We start from the raw sequence: 19,024 nt of genomic DNA on the forward strand, positions 1-19,024 counted from the left end.
CCCCCAGCCATCTTAGTAGCTCTGGATCACCCCACTGTAGAGCTTGTCTCAGTCATGAGACAGACCAATCTGAGCTTCTGGATTTGGGTCACAGACTACACCTGGGAGGTGAGTACAGCCTGGCTTCTGAAAGCATCCAACTCACCATAGTCCAGAGCTCTCTGAGTAGCCCTCGCCTTGATTCCAGGGTAAATGGTCTGAGCGGATGAGATGTAGAGATTCCACAGGAGGAAACATCCCCAGAGGACTTGGACCATCTTTGTACACATCTGCAATTAGTCAACATTTATAGTCCCTTTATTATTCTTAACTTTTTCATTGGCCAATTCCATCTAGCATTTCTAGGCTTTCTCACTTTCACTGCTTACTTCCAGAACTTGCTCCATCCATCCATCCATCCATCCATCCATCCAGTAATCATTTATTGAACACACTGGAACGTATTCTAGGTGCTGAGGGTGTAGAGATGACCTATGTGTGGCCCCTGACCTTTGCTTCCCACAGAATAGTGGGTGAATCAGACATACACACACAGGTGATTGTAACACAGTAAGATATAATGCAATGCAATACAAGAGTCTTACAAAAAATATAGCAATTTGGATATGCCTTGGGAAGGATAATGGGGGTGGGATGGGGGAATTCTTGAGTTTTAGAACAAATGAGTCAGTAGTTTGGAAAGGTGGCCTCAGTGGATGTGAGGCAACCACTTATCTGCTTAAAGATCCTTGATGACTCTCCTTGGCCCACAGGACAGACAGGTCTAAGCTCTTAGCATGGCAATCAAGGCCGCTCACAACTGGCTCCAAACTTCTTCCAAGCTCCTAGCTCTCCTCCTGTCTAAGTGGTAGTGTTCTGAGCTGACCACACTGAGCTATTTGCTATTCTTCAATTTGTCAGTTCTCTCATGATTGAGGGCTTTTTCGATAACCCTCCCAATGTAAACACACATGCACATACATCTCTTTCTCTGTCTCTCTGCCTCTGGGTCACATACCCACATCTGTCTGGTGAATGCATCCTCCAGGGCCAGCTCCAATGTTCCCTCTGTGAAAGCTCCCCTCACCAGGTCAATCTGACACACGATGGACTTGGAGGCAGCCCCACCTCTTCCACCACTATCCCTCCAGCCACTACACCAGCCAGTATCATTTCATGTGGATGTTTACAACTGCCTCCTTACTGGTCTCTCAGGTTCCCTTGCCCCCTTCTGGCTGTTCTCCACACCAGAGTGGGCCTTGGAAAATGAAAGCCAGACCTCATCATCCCACCCCCTTTCCCGTTAAAACCCTCCAGTGGTTCCCCATCTTACTCAGCATAAAAGCCAAAGCCCTTCCACCAACTGCAAGGCCCTGCCCTGCCCACACCTCTACCTCCTCGATGACCTTCCTTAGCACACACACCTGGCTCACCTGGCCCCAGCCTCACCGGCTGACTTGATCTTTCCTATCACTCTAAGCAGCCTGTACCCCAGGTCTCTGCACTTATTGTGCCCTCTGCCTGACAGAGTCACCCTCCAGATAACCACATGGCTGGGCCTTTCACTTTCTTCAGGTATCTTGAGTGTTGTCTCAGTGAAGCCTTTCCTAACCACTCTATACGAAACACCCTCCCCCATGACCTCGATATTCCCCATGCTTCCCTTGCTTTACTTTTCTCCAAAGCACTTGTCATCACCTAGTATAGTCTACAGATCTTATTTATTTTCTGTCTCTCCTACTGGAATTTTTAGGCTTCATGGTGAAGGACTTCATCACTTCAGCACCTTGAACAGCGACTGGCACACAGTAGGCAATGGGTAAATATTTTTTTTTAATATTTTTATGTTAGTATAATTTACTAACATAAATTACTTAATTACTATAAGATGTAGTATATACTACATCTTTTATGTAGTATAATTAATGGGTAAATATTGATTGATTGATTGAATGAATGAATGAATGTCTCTTCCTTGAAACCATGAAGTGGGCCAGGTATGCCTTCTGAGGTTCCACAGTACTCAGTGCAGTCCTTGATCTTAATATGTACCATCCTGCAATGTGATTGTCTTTACTTGTCTATCTTACTTCTATAACTCCAGAGTCTAGTACAATGCCTGGCACATAGTAGACACATGGAAAAACTTAATAAACATCTTCTCCAAGGAGAAAGGCCACATCTTATTCACTGTTATATTCCTAGAGCTTGACACAGAGTAAGTGTTCAATGTATACTTATTGAATGAATGGACTTGATGAATTAATGTCACTCCATTTTCTTGATGAATGAAGCAGAGGTACCAACAGCAACAGTGACATAGGTTTCTTTTAATGAGACTCACAGCTGAGTGAGTAATACATTTACAGGCCTTGTTTCTAGTTCTGGGAGTTTACAAGCTGGGTGAGCTACCCTTACTGCATTCACACAGATACCCATGGAGTTAACACACAAACATGAAACAAGTCAGGGAAGCATTTGTGGGTGTGGTCAGGGAAGAGGAAGCTGTAGGAGCTGTGCATTCAGACAGAGCAAGGCGTCAGGCCAGCTGGGCAGGGAAGGATGCATAGAGGGGCTGGGACTCAGGAGCAGTCTAGATGAAGGCAAAGGTCATTGTAAGAGGGGTGTGTGTGAGAGAGACACACACAGAGAGAGAGAGAGAGAGAGAGAGAGAGTGAGTGTCTGTGCTTGGCCAAGATAAGCGAGAAGTTTGATAAAGGGGTTTGTGTGTGCTCTTGGGTAAGGCCAGAGAGGTAGGAAAGGGATAATGCAGACGAAGGGGTGTTCCAGAGAATTTATTTGAAAGGAGCAGAGCAGTCTGGTCAAGGGAGGGAGTGTCCGAGTAGGGCTATTGCTAGCCTATCTTGGGCTTTTGTGTGAAATGAGAAAAGGTGCCCTCTGGAGATATACCAGCCTCTGGCACAAAGTGGGGCCAGAAGAAAGTGTTCTAGGAAAATCCCACACTAGTGCATCCAGCCTGGTGGGGAGAGAAAAGGAGGCTCCACTCATCCCTTGTGTCGGCATTTTGTCTAGCGCACAAGCTGCCCCACTCGTACAGTGGGCCTATGCTCAGACTGGTGAATGCTCATGAGGGCATTTTGCTAGACGGCCATGAGGTTGAGAATTAGGGTCTTGACGTGTCTGTTCTGTAGTTCATGAATCCATCTTCAGGTGTGAGAAGAGGCTGGCTCAGTCAACCTGTTTACATTTCTCACTTGATCTCCCAGGAGCCTCCTCCGTATAATCCCGCCCCCTGCCCATCCCTGTCCAGACAAGTTCCCAAACTCACCCCATGTTTCCTGACTAATATCCATGCTTATGCTGTTCCCTTTTACTCAGGCCTGCAGAAACCCTGTGCATCCTTAAGGTCCATTGTAACCATAGCCTTCTTTCTGAAGCCATTTCTGACTTCCCTAAGCTAATCTCATTTCCTTCTGAACCCTCAGTCAAAATATATATTTATTCACACGTCTATGTTTATTTTTTACTTATTGTCAGTCTCCCCTACCAGAAGGTAAGTGCCATGAGGGCAAAGGACTCATCAGGTTTGGAGGTTTTAGAGCCTGGCTTGCTTGGTGTCTTGGACACAGTGAGTGATTGATAAGTCCTGGTAGAAGGAATCAATGAATCATAAGTAAAGGAATAGCCCTCATTTCACTCTACATTACATTATGGTTCTTTGCAGAGGTGGTTAACAGAGCACTTATGCACTAGCGGAGCACATTTACCCATCAGAACAGATGTTGGCCACAGTTCTGGAGCAGGATCGGAGAGGTTAGGTACCGGATCGTGGGCAGCACAGAGGAAGTCTTGGAGGGGTGGCCAGTGTGGCTGGCCTACGCTGGGGGCTGGGGTGGGGGACTCTGAGTAGTGACTACTTACTATTAGATACTGAGGTCTTTCAATCTTTCAAAACTGCTATGGCCTTATGCATTCAGTGTGATGTCTCAGCTCTATGGAGTTGGTTTGGGTAATAAAGGACAGTCTACAGGAAGAAGCTGGGCAGCCTCAGGGTGAAGACAACACTGAGGAATGAGAGTGAGAGCTGAGGGGAAGGAATTCCAGTAGGAGAGGAGGGTCTCTGATCAAGCAACGAGTAATCTGAGGGCTGGAGGAAATGTGAGGAGTGGGATAAACAAGCGTGAAGTCCTCCACATTCTGGGAGGCAGGGTGAGATCAACAACACCTTATACTCAGAACGGATGCAGAAGTTAGGTCCAGTTGGCATCTGTTCTAGGCCTTCCTTGATCCTTTAGTTGTCCTGGGAGTGGTCCAGGGTCCTTGAGAGGGGGATAGGTAGAGATGGATGGGATTGTGGGAGTGAGAGGAACACTCCTGGGGCTTAGATTAGTGGCTATTTACCAACTGGTATAGAAGTATTTCCACGTTTTAACAAATGGTGAGCCATACTGATGTGTAGTCATGCTAATATCACTGTAGGCAAAGAATTGTAAATGGATGTGTCCTGCCTTGGCAGGCATAAGAGAGAAATTCTTTATTGAAGTATAGTTGATTTACCATATTGTGTTAGTTTCAGGTGTACAGCAAAGCAATTCAGTTTATATATATATATATATATATATATATATATATATATATATATATATATATATATATGATTATTTTCCATTATAGGTTATCACAAGAGGGGGATTTTTTAAAAGAGGAAAATATTTTCAGAGTAGTGGAAAGCAATGGGAAAGAATGTTAGACCAAAAATCCTATATCCATTAGACTGTATGCAAAGTAAGGTAGAAATTATGTCTCTGCCTGGCATATATCAATAAATATTTGCTAACTGACCAACCGACTGGCTTACAAGATTCTGGTGAACTAAGGAAGGTTCTAGAAAATGTTGAAAGAAATGAGAAAACCAAACCATCATATAAATAGCTCTCCATTTCTACAGTGAAAAAGCACAATAAACCAAAGCAGAGGTATTACTTGTGAATGGAAGAACAATTAAAATAATAAGTTTGTATTTCTTCACCATTCACAAAACTCACGACAATACTATCATCCTCCCCCCATTTTAGACATGTGGACACAGAAGCTTAGAGAGTCCAAATGACCTGTCCAAGATCACATAATAAGTCAGACTCTTGGGAATCAAACCTGTTCTTTTGGCTCTTAATTCTAGTTTTATGGTTTTCTTTCATTTAATGACTTGATAGTGCTAGATTTTTCATTTTAATCTGGGAATTTTAAATAGGAGTTGCTTGATACCATCTTATATGTGGAAAAATTCATTAAGCATCCGGAAAATTTCAAGCATCATAGTGCAAATCCCTTTGTATTTTCTTGGGTACGAATGGAGTTTTAAATTCCCTTCCAGCAGCGAAAAACCTGTTGTCACTTCTTGGTTAAAGGAAGTTTCTGAAGTGGTCTGCTTTGATGGAGATCCAGGAACTCAAAACTGCACATAGAAAACACATATTTTTCCTCTAGAAATTTTATGAGTGAACAAAATTACTGGGCTCTAAAGGGACGGATTGAACGTAACTTTCAGTTGAATTGTTTGGGTAGGATGATAATTTATGGGCAGGGGAGGAATAGAAACTTGTCAAGCCAGGAGATGACTCCTAAAAGGTTAGGTAATTTGGCGGACAAGTAAGGGCAGGGTAAGTTGCCTGTTAAAAGAAGGAATCCAAGATGATTTAAAAACCTGCTAGCAAGTTACCTATTTCGTTGCTTCTGAGGAATTGCTTCTTTCCAATATTCGAAACCTGAGAAGTCACTGCATTGCCATACCAATGTTCAGACAGAATAACACTTGTAAATTACTTGGCTCTTACTTGAGCCATTTTGATGACCGGAAATAAGAACACTCAAGTACAACTCAGAAAATTGCTGAGACAGATCAACTTACCGTTACCACTCATGAAGGAGAGCTTTGACAGACTCTGGAAAAATTAAGAAGGACTGATGAATGAATGAAATGTAGCCTTTAAAATAGAGGCAAAGTTTGAGAAATTAAATTCAATTGGTTTAAAGAAGCCTAGTCTATAAGAATATTCCAACCTAACAGTTAAGACAAATAACAGCATTGGTAAAATGTCTATATCAACAGGTATGGAATATGGGCAGAACTGGAGAATATTTCAATGGATTCAGCACACACATCTGATGTTATACCAAGATCTCTAATGACAAGGGCCTTGAAAATTTACACCAAGTCTTCCCTCACCCCCCAAACTCTATACTTAACACAAACAAGTTAAACAATTCAGGCAGATGGGAAGGTCCTTTGCTTGGCAGCATCTAGGTCACTGATATGGTTTAAGACCTGGTCCCAAAGCACAGAGATCACAGCGGTTCCTTCATCTGAACCACACCAGTTGAGAGACAAGTGTGAATTTTCTGTGCTGGGTGCCCCACTGGAATGGAGGCAAAAATAAGTCCAGACTACTGAGCAACACTTTTAACACTGCTGAAGGATGCAAAACTAAACATGTAGTCCAAACCAACTCTTGTTTCTTTCTTAGAGCTGTTAGTCTTCTGTGTGAGTGACATAAAAAAGAAATAAAACAGAAAACCTAGGCAGACAAAAATAATTCAGGATACCTGACAGGGGGCTGTTCAAGGTGTCCTACCAGATCTGGGTCATCTCCAGCAACAAGGTAATTCCCGTTGGGAGACTGTGCAGTGGCAGAGACCTGAAGTTTGTTCATGATTCTTACCTCAAGCAGAGGAAGTATCCAAAGCCGGGGAGCACCTTTGATTCCCTCTGCCTTTGAAATCGATGTGCTTTCCACTTGAGGCTTGAACTCAGCTGCTGCAAAGACAAGATAATTAAGTCTAAATCATCTAGGGGTGGATTTTTTTAAAAAGCCTCTTTCAAAATGTGACACATAATTGCTTCACTTCAATTACCCAATGACTTGAATGAATACTTCAGTCTCTACCTAGATGAGAAAACAATGCCACCTATGCAATAATTATCTCTCTAACACACACACACACACACACACACACACACACACACAGAGACACATACACACACACAAACTTGTGAAATTTTTATGGCTACGTCACCAGAATGCTTAAGTTAAGAATTCCAATGTATTGAAAAAGGTGTTAAATTGTATTGAATTGGGAAAGGAAGAACTTTCCTCTCTGGGATAGGAAGCCAGTTTCCCTCGGTCAGGGTGCCTGCAGTTGGCGGTGCCACTACTGCCCAAAATACCTTTTGGATTTTTGGTGGATCAGATTCATTCTGAAAGCATGAGGCTTGATAGCCACGCCGACCTAGTTACCATCTTTATCTTTCAGGGTAGGACCAGAGATGGCATTTCTAAGCGTCTGCTCCTTTTCAGGTTATTAATGACTTCCTCTCCCAGAATTCCTTTGAAAGCAGTTTAGGTGGGTTCATCAACTATTATGGAACTTGATGTCTTTAGTCTCTAAATGCCATCCCCACTCCCATCCCCCATGTTTTAGTCATTGAACTTTAGATGGCCAGGGATCTGATTACATGAAGTATCTGAGGTCTTAAATTTACAATTTAAGATAGGGTGATCAACTTCCTGGTTTTCCCAGGATGTAGGATTTTCGGTACTAAAACCAGGAGAGTTCAGGGAACCTAGGTAGAACAACAGGTATGTTTGCTTGGCATTGTCCATACTTCAGACAGCTTTACAGGTTTCTCATCTAGTGTACCTCCAGTTATATATACCTGTTTAACCTCAGTTTTCTTAAGGGTAAAGTGGGGATAAAATTAGTATCTACCTTGATAGGTGCTGGTGGAAAAAAGATACAGATAACTGTCTTAGTCTGTTTGGGCTGCTATCAAACTATCACAGGCCAGTCTAAGCTAAGCTAAATGTATAAGCTAAGACGACATAGCTTATATATAACAGATTTATTGCTCACTGTTCTGGAAGCTGGGAAGTCCAAGATCAAGGAGCCAGCATGGTCACATCTTGGTTGGGACCCTCGTCCTGATTCATAGCCAGGTCCACTGGCTGTGTCCTCACATAGTGGAAGGAGCTAGGGGTCTCTCTGGGGCCTCTTTTACAAGGCATTAATCCCCCAAACCCCACCTACTAATACCATCACCTTTGGGGTTAAGATTTCAGCATACGAATTTTGAAGGGACACAAACATTCAGACCATAACAATAACCTAGGAGAATGTGCTTTTAAACTGTAAAGTGCTATAAAATCTTTATTCATTAGTATGTGGCCATATCAATGGTGATAGGAGCCTGAAGACACTCTCCTCATAGAATCATTTATTGTCAGTCATCTCAGTCATCATAGATTAATTCATTCGTTAAATCCACAAATACTGGGCACCTACTAAGTACAAGTTCCCCTTCAGTAAAAAAGACAGAATTCATATCCACATGGAGTTTATCTTCTAGCAGATGGAGATATAAAATAAACAAACAACAAGACAAACCAAAATGTATAGATTGTCACATGCTATGAAGGAAATAAGGGAATGTAGTTGATGCAGTGGTCTTGTAATTGGTAGGGTGATGTAACTGGGGGAGAGGTGCTTCTTCTGTTAGGATGGGCCAGGAAGGCTTCTCTGAGGAGGCATATCTGAGCTGAGATCTGAGCATTAGAAGCCAGGCAGGCAAAGCCCTGAAGGGAATAGGGTGGAGGGAATGGCAAAGGTGGGCCAGTGTGTCTGGAATGTAGCAAGAGCAGAAATAACGATATTAGACATCTACATGGCTGCGTCAGGTGGGTAAATGGAGTTCCCGGGAGAGGTCAGCTGGAAATATGAATTTCCAAGTCATCATGCTAGAGGTGGAATTAAAGCCACAGAAGTGGTGAGATCATCTGAGGCGGTTTCCCGTGGTGCTTGTGCTATAGGAGGGGTGCGGGATAATTTCAGGTGATACACAGATAAACACTTGATGTTGTATTGTGATTATTTTTAATGTATTAGAAAAAAAACACCCCAGAACCAGACATGGAAGAAGATGAATGACATGACACAGCACATGGAAAAAAATTCATAAAGTACCTCTAAATATTTCTGTCTTTTCCTCTGAGTCTTCCCTGAGCGGCAGCATCACCTTCTCCCCTCTTGTCTCCCTCTTCTCTCTCTCTGTCTCTGTCTCATCTCTCCTCCCCAGAGCAGCTTCTTACCTCTACCTTCCTCCCCTGCTCCCCTACTTCTCTCCCACCCCCTTTTCTTTTCTTGGTCAGAAATAGCTCTTGCCCAGCCTCCTGTTTCCATCTCATACTCATTAACCAGCTGCATAAGAATCTGCTCGACTTAAAAGGACACTGAAAATTGTAAAATAACAGTATCTTTTTCTGATGTAAATATTAATTTTTCTTTTTGGCACAAAAGGCCTGAAAGTCCAACCACATCTTGGTGAAAACCCGTCATTGGTGTGTAACTTAGGACTTTGGGCACAGGATTTCAGGAGAAATCTTGGGAAGGGTGGCCTGGATGAAGGAGAGGGGAGAGGATTTAAAATGGTGGGGGGACCCCATCCTGCAGTCCTTGAGAGCTCTGGCCTCACATGGACCTGCCCTGCCCACCCCAACTCTGGGATCTTGGGCAATTTACTTCTTTCCTTTGAGTTTCAGAGAATCTTCTGTAAAAGTGGGGATCACATTTACTTTGAAGAGTCATTATAAAAATTAAACTAAGTGAACTAGCACATATTAAATTTTTCCTACAGTGTCAATAAATTAGATGCATTATTACTTGTATTTCCCCATTACTATTTTCAATTAATAATTTAAAAGATATTTTAAACAACTTTTATTTTAAAGAAATGTACAAAGTTTAATTTTCATGATATTTACTTTTTACATTTACCCTCTATTTGGAAATTAACAAAAGTTTTCCCTTTATATAGCTTTTCCTTTCAAACAAATTTACATACACTTTAAGATTTGGGTTGACTTATGGGGAAAAATAAATAATTAGTACAGCTCATGTGGGACACGGGATAATTTTGGGAAAAGGTGCTCAGATAATTGAAGTTCAAGAAACAAAGATAGAAGAAGAGATTACAGCTGGTCTGTTTTATCTTATTTGAAAGGGGTCTTAGAAATCAACTCAAGCCTTACTTTCTGTTCAAGGAATTGTTTTCAGGTAAATTTGTCATTAAAAACAACAAAAGCTGGGCTTCCCTGGTGGCGCAGTGGTTGAGAGTCCGCCTGCCGATGCAGGGGACACGGGTTCGTGCCCCGGTCCGGGAAGATCCCACATGCCACGGAGCGGCTGGGCCCGTGAGCCATGGCCGCCGAGCCTGCACGTCCGGAACCTGTGCTCCGCAACGGGAGAGGCCGCAACAGTGAGAGGCCCGCGTACAGCAAAAAAAAAAAAAAAAAAAAAAAAAGCCAGCAGCACTATATCCAGTTGCGTTATTTATTTTAGTTTTAGTTTTTCAGACTTAATTAAAGATTTGCTGGGAACTCCTACTTATCCAGCCTACTCACGATGATAATCTAGAATGCAAGCTTAATTATTTCACTTATTAACGGCTGACAGTACATCAGTCTCTGCAGATCAAGGGGGTACCTTTAATTAATAGTCCAAAAGAAAAATTATAATCAACTAGCTAGAATCTTCATTAAAGAAAGATACAGGAACGGAGCATCCTAGTTCTTGGTTTCTAGAATGTCTGGGCTATTCCTGTATAGAAAGAAGCTATCTGAATATAAGACTTTTTCTGAGCTTGGAAACAAATTGTTATTCTTTGTGGGAGACAAAAGTGCAAGGGAACAGGGATTCTGTGTATACGAGGGGATGAGCCAGATAAAGCAGTTTTAGGGCAAAAGATACTGTGAATTCCCATCCCTCACCATCCCCTAACATTTTGTATTGATGAAATCTGGTTAAAAGGAAACCCTGAAGAGGGATATAAGAGGTAGAGAAAAATAAGAGCTAACATTTATTGAGTGTTTGTTATGCTCTGGGCATCATCTGTATTTGAACTCATTAAATCCCCACCAAGACTGTTCGAGGTAATAATATTTCCATTTTATAGATGAGGAAACCGAGAGGTTAAGTAATTTTGCCTAAGTTTAGGCATCACAGCTAGTTTGTGGAGCCAGGATTCAGGACCCAGGTGTTCCATTTCTGGGAGTCTAGGAACCACTATTGTTAAGATTACTTTTATGGTTAAGATTACTTTTACGGTTAAGTTACTTCTGGGAGGCTCTTAACCACTATGCTAAGCTGCCTGTTTTAGGAAGGTCACAAAAGGGCAACCCACAGTCTAGGGGATGTGGAAGGTGAGGAGAGAGAAGGATGCTGTTGCTAGGCAACACATCTGGTTTTCTGAGCTGCTAATTGAATCTGAGTAACATAGATATATGTGTTTGTTTGAAATTGCTAGATTATTACTGACCAGAGGAAACTGCCTGGAATTAGTGTAGCTCTTGAGAGAGAGCAGTGATTCTACAGTTCGCTCTGGAAGGGCTAGGGAGACATCAGGCAGAATCGCCCTATTGCCTGGCAGCATTTCTCCCTCTCTTCCCAGCTCGGTCCCAGGCCATACGCCCCTGATGTCTGTGTGATGACGTTTCTGGGTGGGCACTGATGACTGACTCAGACCATGGCCTCTCCCACCAATCACACTCTGGAATGGTTTATGGCAGTGACTCCCTCCTGGTTTTGAAAAATAAACAACCCCACTTACCCACTGAACCTTCACTTATTGTTGGTTATTTAAAAGGGAGTTACTTTTTATTTTTTGCAGTTCAAAGTGAATTTAAATTCATGCTAAAATTTAAATGTACTTTCCTATAACTTTTATGAGACATGAGAAATCTTGTGGAACCAAGATAGTGTGATACATCTCTGAAGTGTCTGAGAATCACTGGTGTGAGCCCAATTCCACGAGACAAGGATTTCCCTACCTTGGCGCTATTGACATTTCGGTCGCATCGTTCTTTAACTTAGGGGGCTGTCCTGTGTATTGTAGGATGTTTAGCAGCATCCCTGGTCTATACCCTGATGTTAGCACCACTCCCTCTTACCCGAATGGTAACAAAAATGTCTCCAGACTATGCCAAGTGTCCCCTGATGGGCCTTCACTGAGAACCGAGAAAGTAAAGTATATTATTCTGTCTAGCTCTTGCAGTAGAAAATGTCACTCCTCCTAAGGATCAGATTCTAGTAGTCCTAATAACACTTTTGTTAATTACCAATAAATATGTGAATAACATTCTCTTGGTAAAAGATTCAAACAATACTGAAGTTTACAGATCAAACGGTGAAAATCCTCAAGGTCCCCCACCCGCCTTGTCCCTACCTCCTGTGTGCGTCCACTTAGTTTGCTTTCCAAGGACATTTTTCTTTCTTTCTTTCAACACATTCCAGACATCTTCATCTGGTCCATGGATAGAGTCTTAATCATTTCAACAACTACTGAAGATGTTTTTTTCTAACTTGTATGGCTCTCATTTCAACTCACAACATTTTGAAAAGCCCATTTCAATTTCTCACCAAGCACAGCTACCTCAAAAGTCTTTTCTAAGTGTTAGAAAAACCCAGAACAACCACGGCAAGAACACATGGCATAAACCAGTGGTTCCCAAAGTGTGGTTTCATAGTAGCATCATCTGGAAACCATTAAAAATGCAAATTCTCAAGCTCCTGTCCAGACTTGCTAAATTAGAAACTCTGGAGATGGGATTCAGCAATCCGTGTTTTAAAAAGCCCTCCAGGTAATTCTGAGACACCCTAAAGGGCAAGAACTATGGGTATGTAGATTAAAGCTCAAGATTCAAGAAAGTGGATTGGATTTGTAAGAAAACAGCGAAACTGAGGCCAACCTGACTTTCTCTGGTAGAGACAGAATGAGGATCTTACTCTTCCAAACAGATATATGAAGAACTCAGAGATAAGCATGGATATCTTTATGTCATTCTGAATCTTGCTTAACCAGCCCTCACATTGGAGCTGGGGGTCGAGTGTTGTTGAAGATGGATAAGACCTGCCTTTTCCCCTTGAGAAACTCGTAACCTAGGATTGGAGAAAGCCTGGTGCACAAATAATTGCACTATGATGGGATGGTTAACATTGAAAAGGATGTTCCAAGTGCTCTCAGAGCAAAAGGAAGGAGCAACACACTCTGCTTAAAAGAAGGGTAGGAAAGGTTTCCAGGTAGAAGGATAAGCTTGTGTAAAAGCACAGAGGCAAACTGACTTGGTGCAAGAGGATATAAAGGGGAGGAGGAGAGGCTTTTTGGAGTAGCGCAGTGTGAGTAGTCTTCAGGGATCATTGGGCAGATTGAAGAAAGAGGTTTCTAGCTAGATTATAAAGGGTTTTTGTCATGCACCCAAATTTGATTTAAATTCAGAAAACAAACAGAAACTCAACAATAAGAAAACAAACAGCCTAATTAAAAGTGGGCAGAAGATCTGAACAGATACCTCACCAGAGAAGATATATAGATGGCATATAAGCATATGAAAAGATGCTTGGCATTGCCATTAGAAATTGCAAATTAAAACAATGACATACAACTATACACCTCTTAGAATGGCTAAATTTTTTTTAAAAAAACTGACAATACAAACTGATGGTGAGGATACAAAGCAGTAGGAGCTCTCATTCATTGCTGATGGGAATGAAAAATGTTTTCCACTTTGGAAAAGTCTGGTACTTTCTTACAAAACTAAACCTAGTCTTACCATATGACATAGCAGTAGTATTCTTAGGTGTTTATCCTACTGATAGGAAAACTTAGGTCCACATAAAAACCTGCACAAACACAAATGTTTCTAGGAGCTTTATACACAATTGCCCCCAAATGGAAGCAACCTTCAATAGGTGAATGAATAAACTGTGGTACATCCATACAGTGGAATGCTATCCGGCATTAAAAAGAAATGAGCTATGGGGCTTCCCTGGTGGCGCAGTGGTTGAGAGTCCGCCTGCCGATGCAGGGGACACGGGTTCGTGCCCCGGTCCAGGAAGATCCCACATGCCACGGAGCGGCTGGGCCCGTAAGCCATGGCCACTGGGCCTGCATGTCTGGAGCCTGTGCTCCGCAACGGGAGAGACCACAGTGGTGAGAGGCCCGCGTACCGCAAAAAAAACCAAAAAAACAAAACAACAAAAAAAGAAATGAGCTATAAAGCCACAAAAAGACATGGATTAATTTTACATGCATATTGCTAAGTGAAAGAAGCATGTCATGAAGCCATAAAATGCTACATACATAATTGATTCCAATTATATGATATTCTGGAAAAAGCAAAACTCAAGAGATGGTAAAGAGGTCAGTAATTTCCAGGGGTTGGTGGTAGTAGAGGAGGTTGAAGCACAAACGGTTTTTTAGGTTGCTGAAAGTATTCTGTCTGATATCGTAATGGTGAAACAAGACATTAAGCATTTGTTGAAACCCATAGAACTTTACAGATCAAAGAGTAAACCTTAATATATGTAAAAAATGTATGTGTTAAAAAAATCACTTAGGAGATTGAGGGATCCAGGATGGTATGCAGAATGTGACAAAAGAACCTAAATGTAGTACAAATGTGCAAAACGACCTTGCTGAAGGGGGTGGGGGAATAAGGTACGGACCTACATAACTTCAGGAGTGAATGGAGTCTGTAAGACTAAAGGCAACAGGAACTGTTGTTTAAGCACTGTACCCTAGTTAATAATGTCGTTTCCCACAGGGGTATGGGTTCACAATTCTGAAACCACTATACCTGTCCACTGGAATTGAACAATTAAGTAAATGGATGGTAGATGGTGGAGGCCAGAGGTTACAGATGAGCAAGGGAGGAGGCCAGAACTGATCCATGTGGTAATGGATTAGAGTCGAAGACATCAGAATGAACTCATGCTTAGCTTAATACAGACATAGACAGTTACGTATAGAAACAGTATACACCTGTATGTATCTCCTTGCTCTGTCAGCTGAGAAGGGCTAGAAGCAACACCAGCCCAATAGCAATGGACACACCTGGCCCCAGATCTTGGCTTCTAATACCATTTTCCAATAAAAAGGAACTAGGGTTCCTTGGGAAAATGGCTGATTCTGGGTTTGGCACAGGATATACACAAAATGATCCTGGAGCATCTTATAGTGCCAGGAAGAAAATGCTCAAAAACGGAACGAAACAAATGAAAAAAAATCCTCAATGATGTCAAATAGCCAACTGCAAGATCTCCCAATGGCCAAAGCTAGAACAATCTGGCAACAAAATAAATGGAGTAGTGTTGCACTATAAGCCAAAGTATAAAATAAATATAAGTCTAAATTGATATAAATAAATGACTGTATAAATAGAGAATAGACAAATCTGTGTAGAAATTAAAATGATTTATATAGATACTCAGCCCCTAAAGAGGGAGGGTATAACTCCTACTCTTTAAGTGTGGGCTCCACATTTTCATCCAAAGGGTACAATATAAAGAGGAGAAAAAGGAGTAACTTTACAGTGGAGATGCCAAGTGATCTGGGTTAACATCAAATGTGAGGAGTCATCCTGACAGCATGCACTATTGCTATGAGGGACACTATATAAAATACCTGACCAGTACTCCTCAAAACTGTCAAGGTCATAAAAAACAAGGAAAGTCTAAGAAACTGTCACAACCAAGAGGAGCCTAGGAGACATGACTACTAAATGTAATGTGACATCCTGGATGGGATCCTGGAACAGAGAGAGGACGTTAGGGAAAACCCGAGAAAATCTCAATAAAGTATGAATTTCAGTTAATAAAGATATCTATATTAATCCATTGATAGTGACAAATGTGTTATACTAATCTAAGATGTTAATAATAGGGAAAATTGGGTATGTGGTATATAAGTCTTCACAATAATTCTGTAAGTCTAAAACTGTTCTAAAATAAAACATTAAAAAAACCCTACAATATAAAAAAAGAATGTATATATGTGTATAACTCAGTCGCTTTGCTGTGCAGCAGAGATGGCACAACACTGTAAAATCAATTATACTTCAATTAAAAAAAAGCCTGCAGAGAACCAATGAATGGATTCCCAAGGAAGAGTGACATCACCCCTTTGTAATATTCTATGAAATGGTCCATTTAAAAAAAAAGAGGGCTTCCCTGGTGGCGCAAAAAAGAAAAAAAAATTTTTTCTGAACTCTCTGAAAGTTGCAGTGCCTGTTGCTTGCAGACATTAAGGTGACATCCTGCAAAAGAGAAAAACAAATTCTCATGGAGGGAGACAGTTGAGAGAAGGGGTATATAACATTCTCATGGACGTTTGAGGTTTTTTTTTTTTTTTTTTTTTTTTTTTGCGGTACGCGGGCCTCTCACTGTTATGGCCTCTCCCGCTGCGGAGCACAGGCTCCGAACGCGCAGGCTCAGCGGCCATGGCTCACGGGCCCAGTCGCTCCGCGGCATGTGGGATCTTCCCGGACTGGGGCACGAACCCGTGTCCCCTGCATCGGCAGGCGGACTCTCAACCACTGCGCCACCAGGGAAGCCCACCTTTGAGGTTTTGAAGGACTGTCCTCCAGAGTACCTTAAATCTTGGCTGTGCCTTGGACATGCTCTGGTTCTCCAGGACCCTCCTTCACTCCTGCGATTGGATTGCTTCCTCCATCCTAGTGGTTACACTCTATTGGGCAAAGGATTGAGATGAAGATCCCAGGTGGATTAGTTTTCTATTGTTGTCCTAACAAATTTTCACAGGCTTAGTAGTTTAGAACAAAAACCAAAAGGTATTATCTCACTGAATCTTTACAGAATACTCGCCTGATAATATTAGTTTTTACTATTTCATTTTTACAGTTTTATGTAGTACTAAGAGGTAGACCGTGGTAGATGGTCTCTAAAGATGGACACCATATTAGCCTTGCACTACTTCCTCCAAGAATATTATTTCTGAGAGAAATAAACTTATATCTTGCTTAGGTCACTGTTATGTCAGATCTCTGTTCGAGTAGCTAAAGCTATATCCTGACACAGCCTCCAAATATAGCCATTTTCCAGGTTCTGTGATTTCTGTCTCTGAACCATCTTCCCTGCCCATCGCATTGTCTCCATTCCCACTGTCATGCCACCAGTTCCTTCTTCTCTCAGTTACCAAGAGAGCCTCCTAACTGGGCTGGTCTCTGGTCTAATGGTTTTCAAGGCAATTCTCCTCCTAGGGGATAGGGGATATTTGGCAAAGTCTGGAGACATCTCTGGTTCTCACAACCAAAGGTGTGGTTATACTGGCGTTTTGCTGATAGACATCGGGGATGGCGCTAAATATCCTACAAGGCACAGAACAGTTCTCCACAGCAAAGGCTTGTGAGGCCCAAACGTCAACAGTGCTGAGGTTGAGAAATCCTGACCTAATACATCTCCCATATTCCACCAGTGATAGATTCACACTTCAGATCTGACCCATGCCCCTTGTGGTACACACCTGTCAGACTCACGGCCTCCTATCATCTTTTGTGCAGCCTTCCTACATTTGGGGAAATCCGACTATTATAAGTCACACTTCCTCAAGGGAAGAGTTCAGACCCAAAATTCCAGCCTCCTTTGCAGCCAGGTCTCAGTTTCTTCCCTCAATCAGATGCAGCCCATGAGCCTTTGATTTAGAAGTGAGCAAGGTAAGGAAACAGGCTCTTTTGGACGCTTGGCATTTTGTTGGTGTAAAAACATGTGGCATTTGAAGGTGGCCGCCATTCCTCAGCGGTTCCTGGCAGCGGTGACAGCAGCTTCCTCCAGGGTGGGGTAGGGCGGCAGCAGCAATCCCAGTCATGAGAGTTTCCTCATCAGGCCAGTTCTTCAGGGTGGTTCTGAGCGTCATTCCTGGAAGCTTAACTTGGAGTCACTTCCCCAGAATCCCCGAGCTATCCGGTATCCTTTTAATGTGTTTTTCTTCTACTTAGTCAGAGTCAGCCTCTATTGCTCAGAACTAAGAACCCCGATAGGTAAAGCCTCCCCGGCTTAAAACTCTTCAGTAGCTTCCCATACATTCTAGAATGTGTCCCATATCCTTTGCTTAGCTCGAGGCTCTTCTTTATCTGGGACATACCCACTCTGTCCATGTTGAGCCACCCTGGTCCTGTCACCCTTCCTCAATTCCATATTGCTTTGCCACTCAAGAACCCTCCTGGCACAGCAACCCTTCTCTATGTACCCCAGTCCCCAGAGCTGTTCTCATCTCTATCATAAACAAGATACTTTTTTATGCTCTAACACAAGAGGTGATTCACTTACCTGTAAGCTCTGCACGGGTAGGCACGTGTCTTCTCAGCACCTAGGACAATAGCTGGCACAAAGCGGGTGATCCATACATACTTATTTAATGAACGAAGGTCAGTGTGGAAAAGCACTGCCACCTATTGGGAGAAACTTTATTCAACTCTTTTATGATTTGGAAAATGGTTATCATACAAGGATGAAACTTGATGATACTTTGTTCCTCACCTAAGTCATCATCCTCACCATTATTGCCAGGCCCTCTGTGGTAGCCAGACTCCCAGATGGCCCCCAATGATCCCTCTCTCTTGGTACTCAGCCCTTTGTGTAGATTCTCCCACACTGAAGGCTTGGATTGTGATCAACAGAATGTGAGCGAAGTGATGGTGTGTGACTACTGAGATGAGATCATTAAAGACATTGTGGCTTCTGCCTTGGTCTCTCTGGGATCGCCGGCTTTGTGGGAAGTGAGGATGTCACTGGGACACCCAAGTGGCCCGATGGGAGGTCCATGCAGTGAAAAGCCGAGGCCTCCACCAACAGTCATGTGATTGAGATACTCCAGCCCTGACCCACACCTTGACTGTAATCTCATGAGAGACCACGACACAACCAGCCAAGCCCAGCCCAAACTCCTGCACTGTAGAATCTGTGAGACAATAAATGTTTGTTGTCTTAAGCTGTTAAGCTTTGGGGTGATTGTTATGCAGCGACAGATTACTAATATACTCTTCGACACAGATCACTGACTACAAGTTGTTTTAATTTTGCTGTAAGGGGAGAAACTACCAGAGCCTGGGCTCAACCTAAGGTTTCTCAGAACGTATGGTGCTGGAGCCGGGCACCACGGAGGAAATGGGGTAAGAACCAGGTACACCTGGGCCTTGCGGAGTGCCGAGTAGTTTTGTCTGCAGCATCCCTTTCAGCATTA

The 19,024-nt window shown here is 42.6% G+C and overlaps 1 protein-coding gene across 4 annotated transcripts in view; it reads right to left on the reverse strand.

The window, feature by feature from the left end:
* Positions 1-18,855, reverse strand: part of BPIFC (BPI fold containing family C) — a 54,790-nt gene extending 35,935 nt beyond the window's left edge. For 2 of the 4 annotated variants that reach the window (XM_067697872.1, XM_067697875.1), the window contains exons 1-4: positions 18,322-18,855; positions 18,112-18,233; positions 6,660-6,754; positions 146-269 (exon numbers count right to left, since the gene is read on the reverse strand). In XM_067697872.1, coding sequence (XP_067553973.1) covers positions 146-269 — 124 coding nt within the window. In that variant the 5' untranslated portion in view covers positions 6,660-6,754; positions 18,112-18,233; positions 18,322-18,855. Of the gene's footprint in view, positions 1-145; positions 270-5,848; positions 5,883-6,659; positions 6,755-18,111; positions 18,234-18,321 lie in introns of all 4 variants that reach the window. The other 2 variants (XM_067697874.1, XM_067697873.1) reach the window with 2 other exon arrangements.
* Between the last annotated feature and the right edge of the window lie 169 nt (positions 18,856-19,024).

Source organism: Pseudorca crassidens, chromosome 11, assembly GCF_039906515.1.
Source record: "Pseudorca crassidens isolate mPseCra1 chromosome 11, mPseCra1.hap1, whole genome shotgun sequence".
Classification (NCBI taxonomy): Eukaryota; Metazoa; Chordata; class Mammalia; order Artiodactyla; family Delphinidae; genus Pseudorca; species Pseudorca crassidens.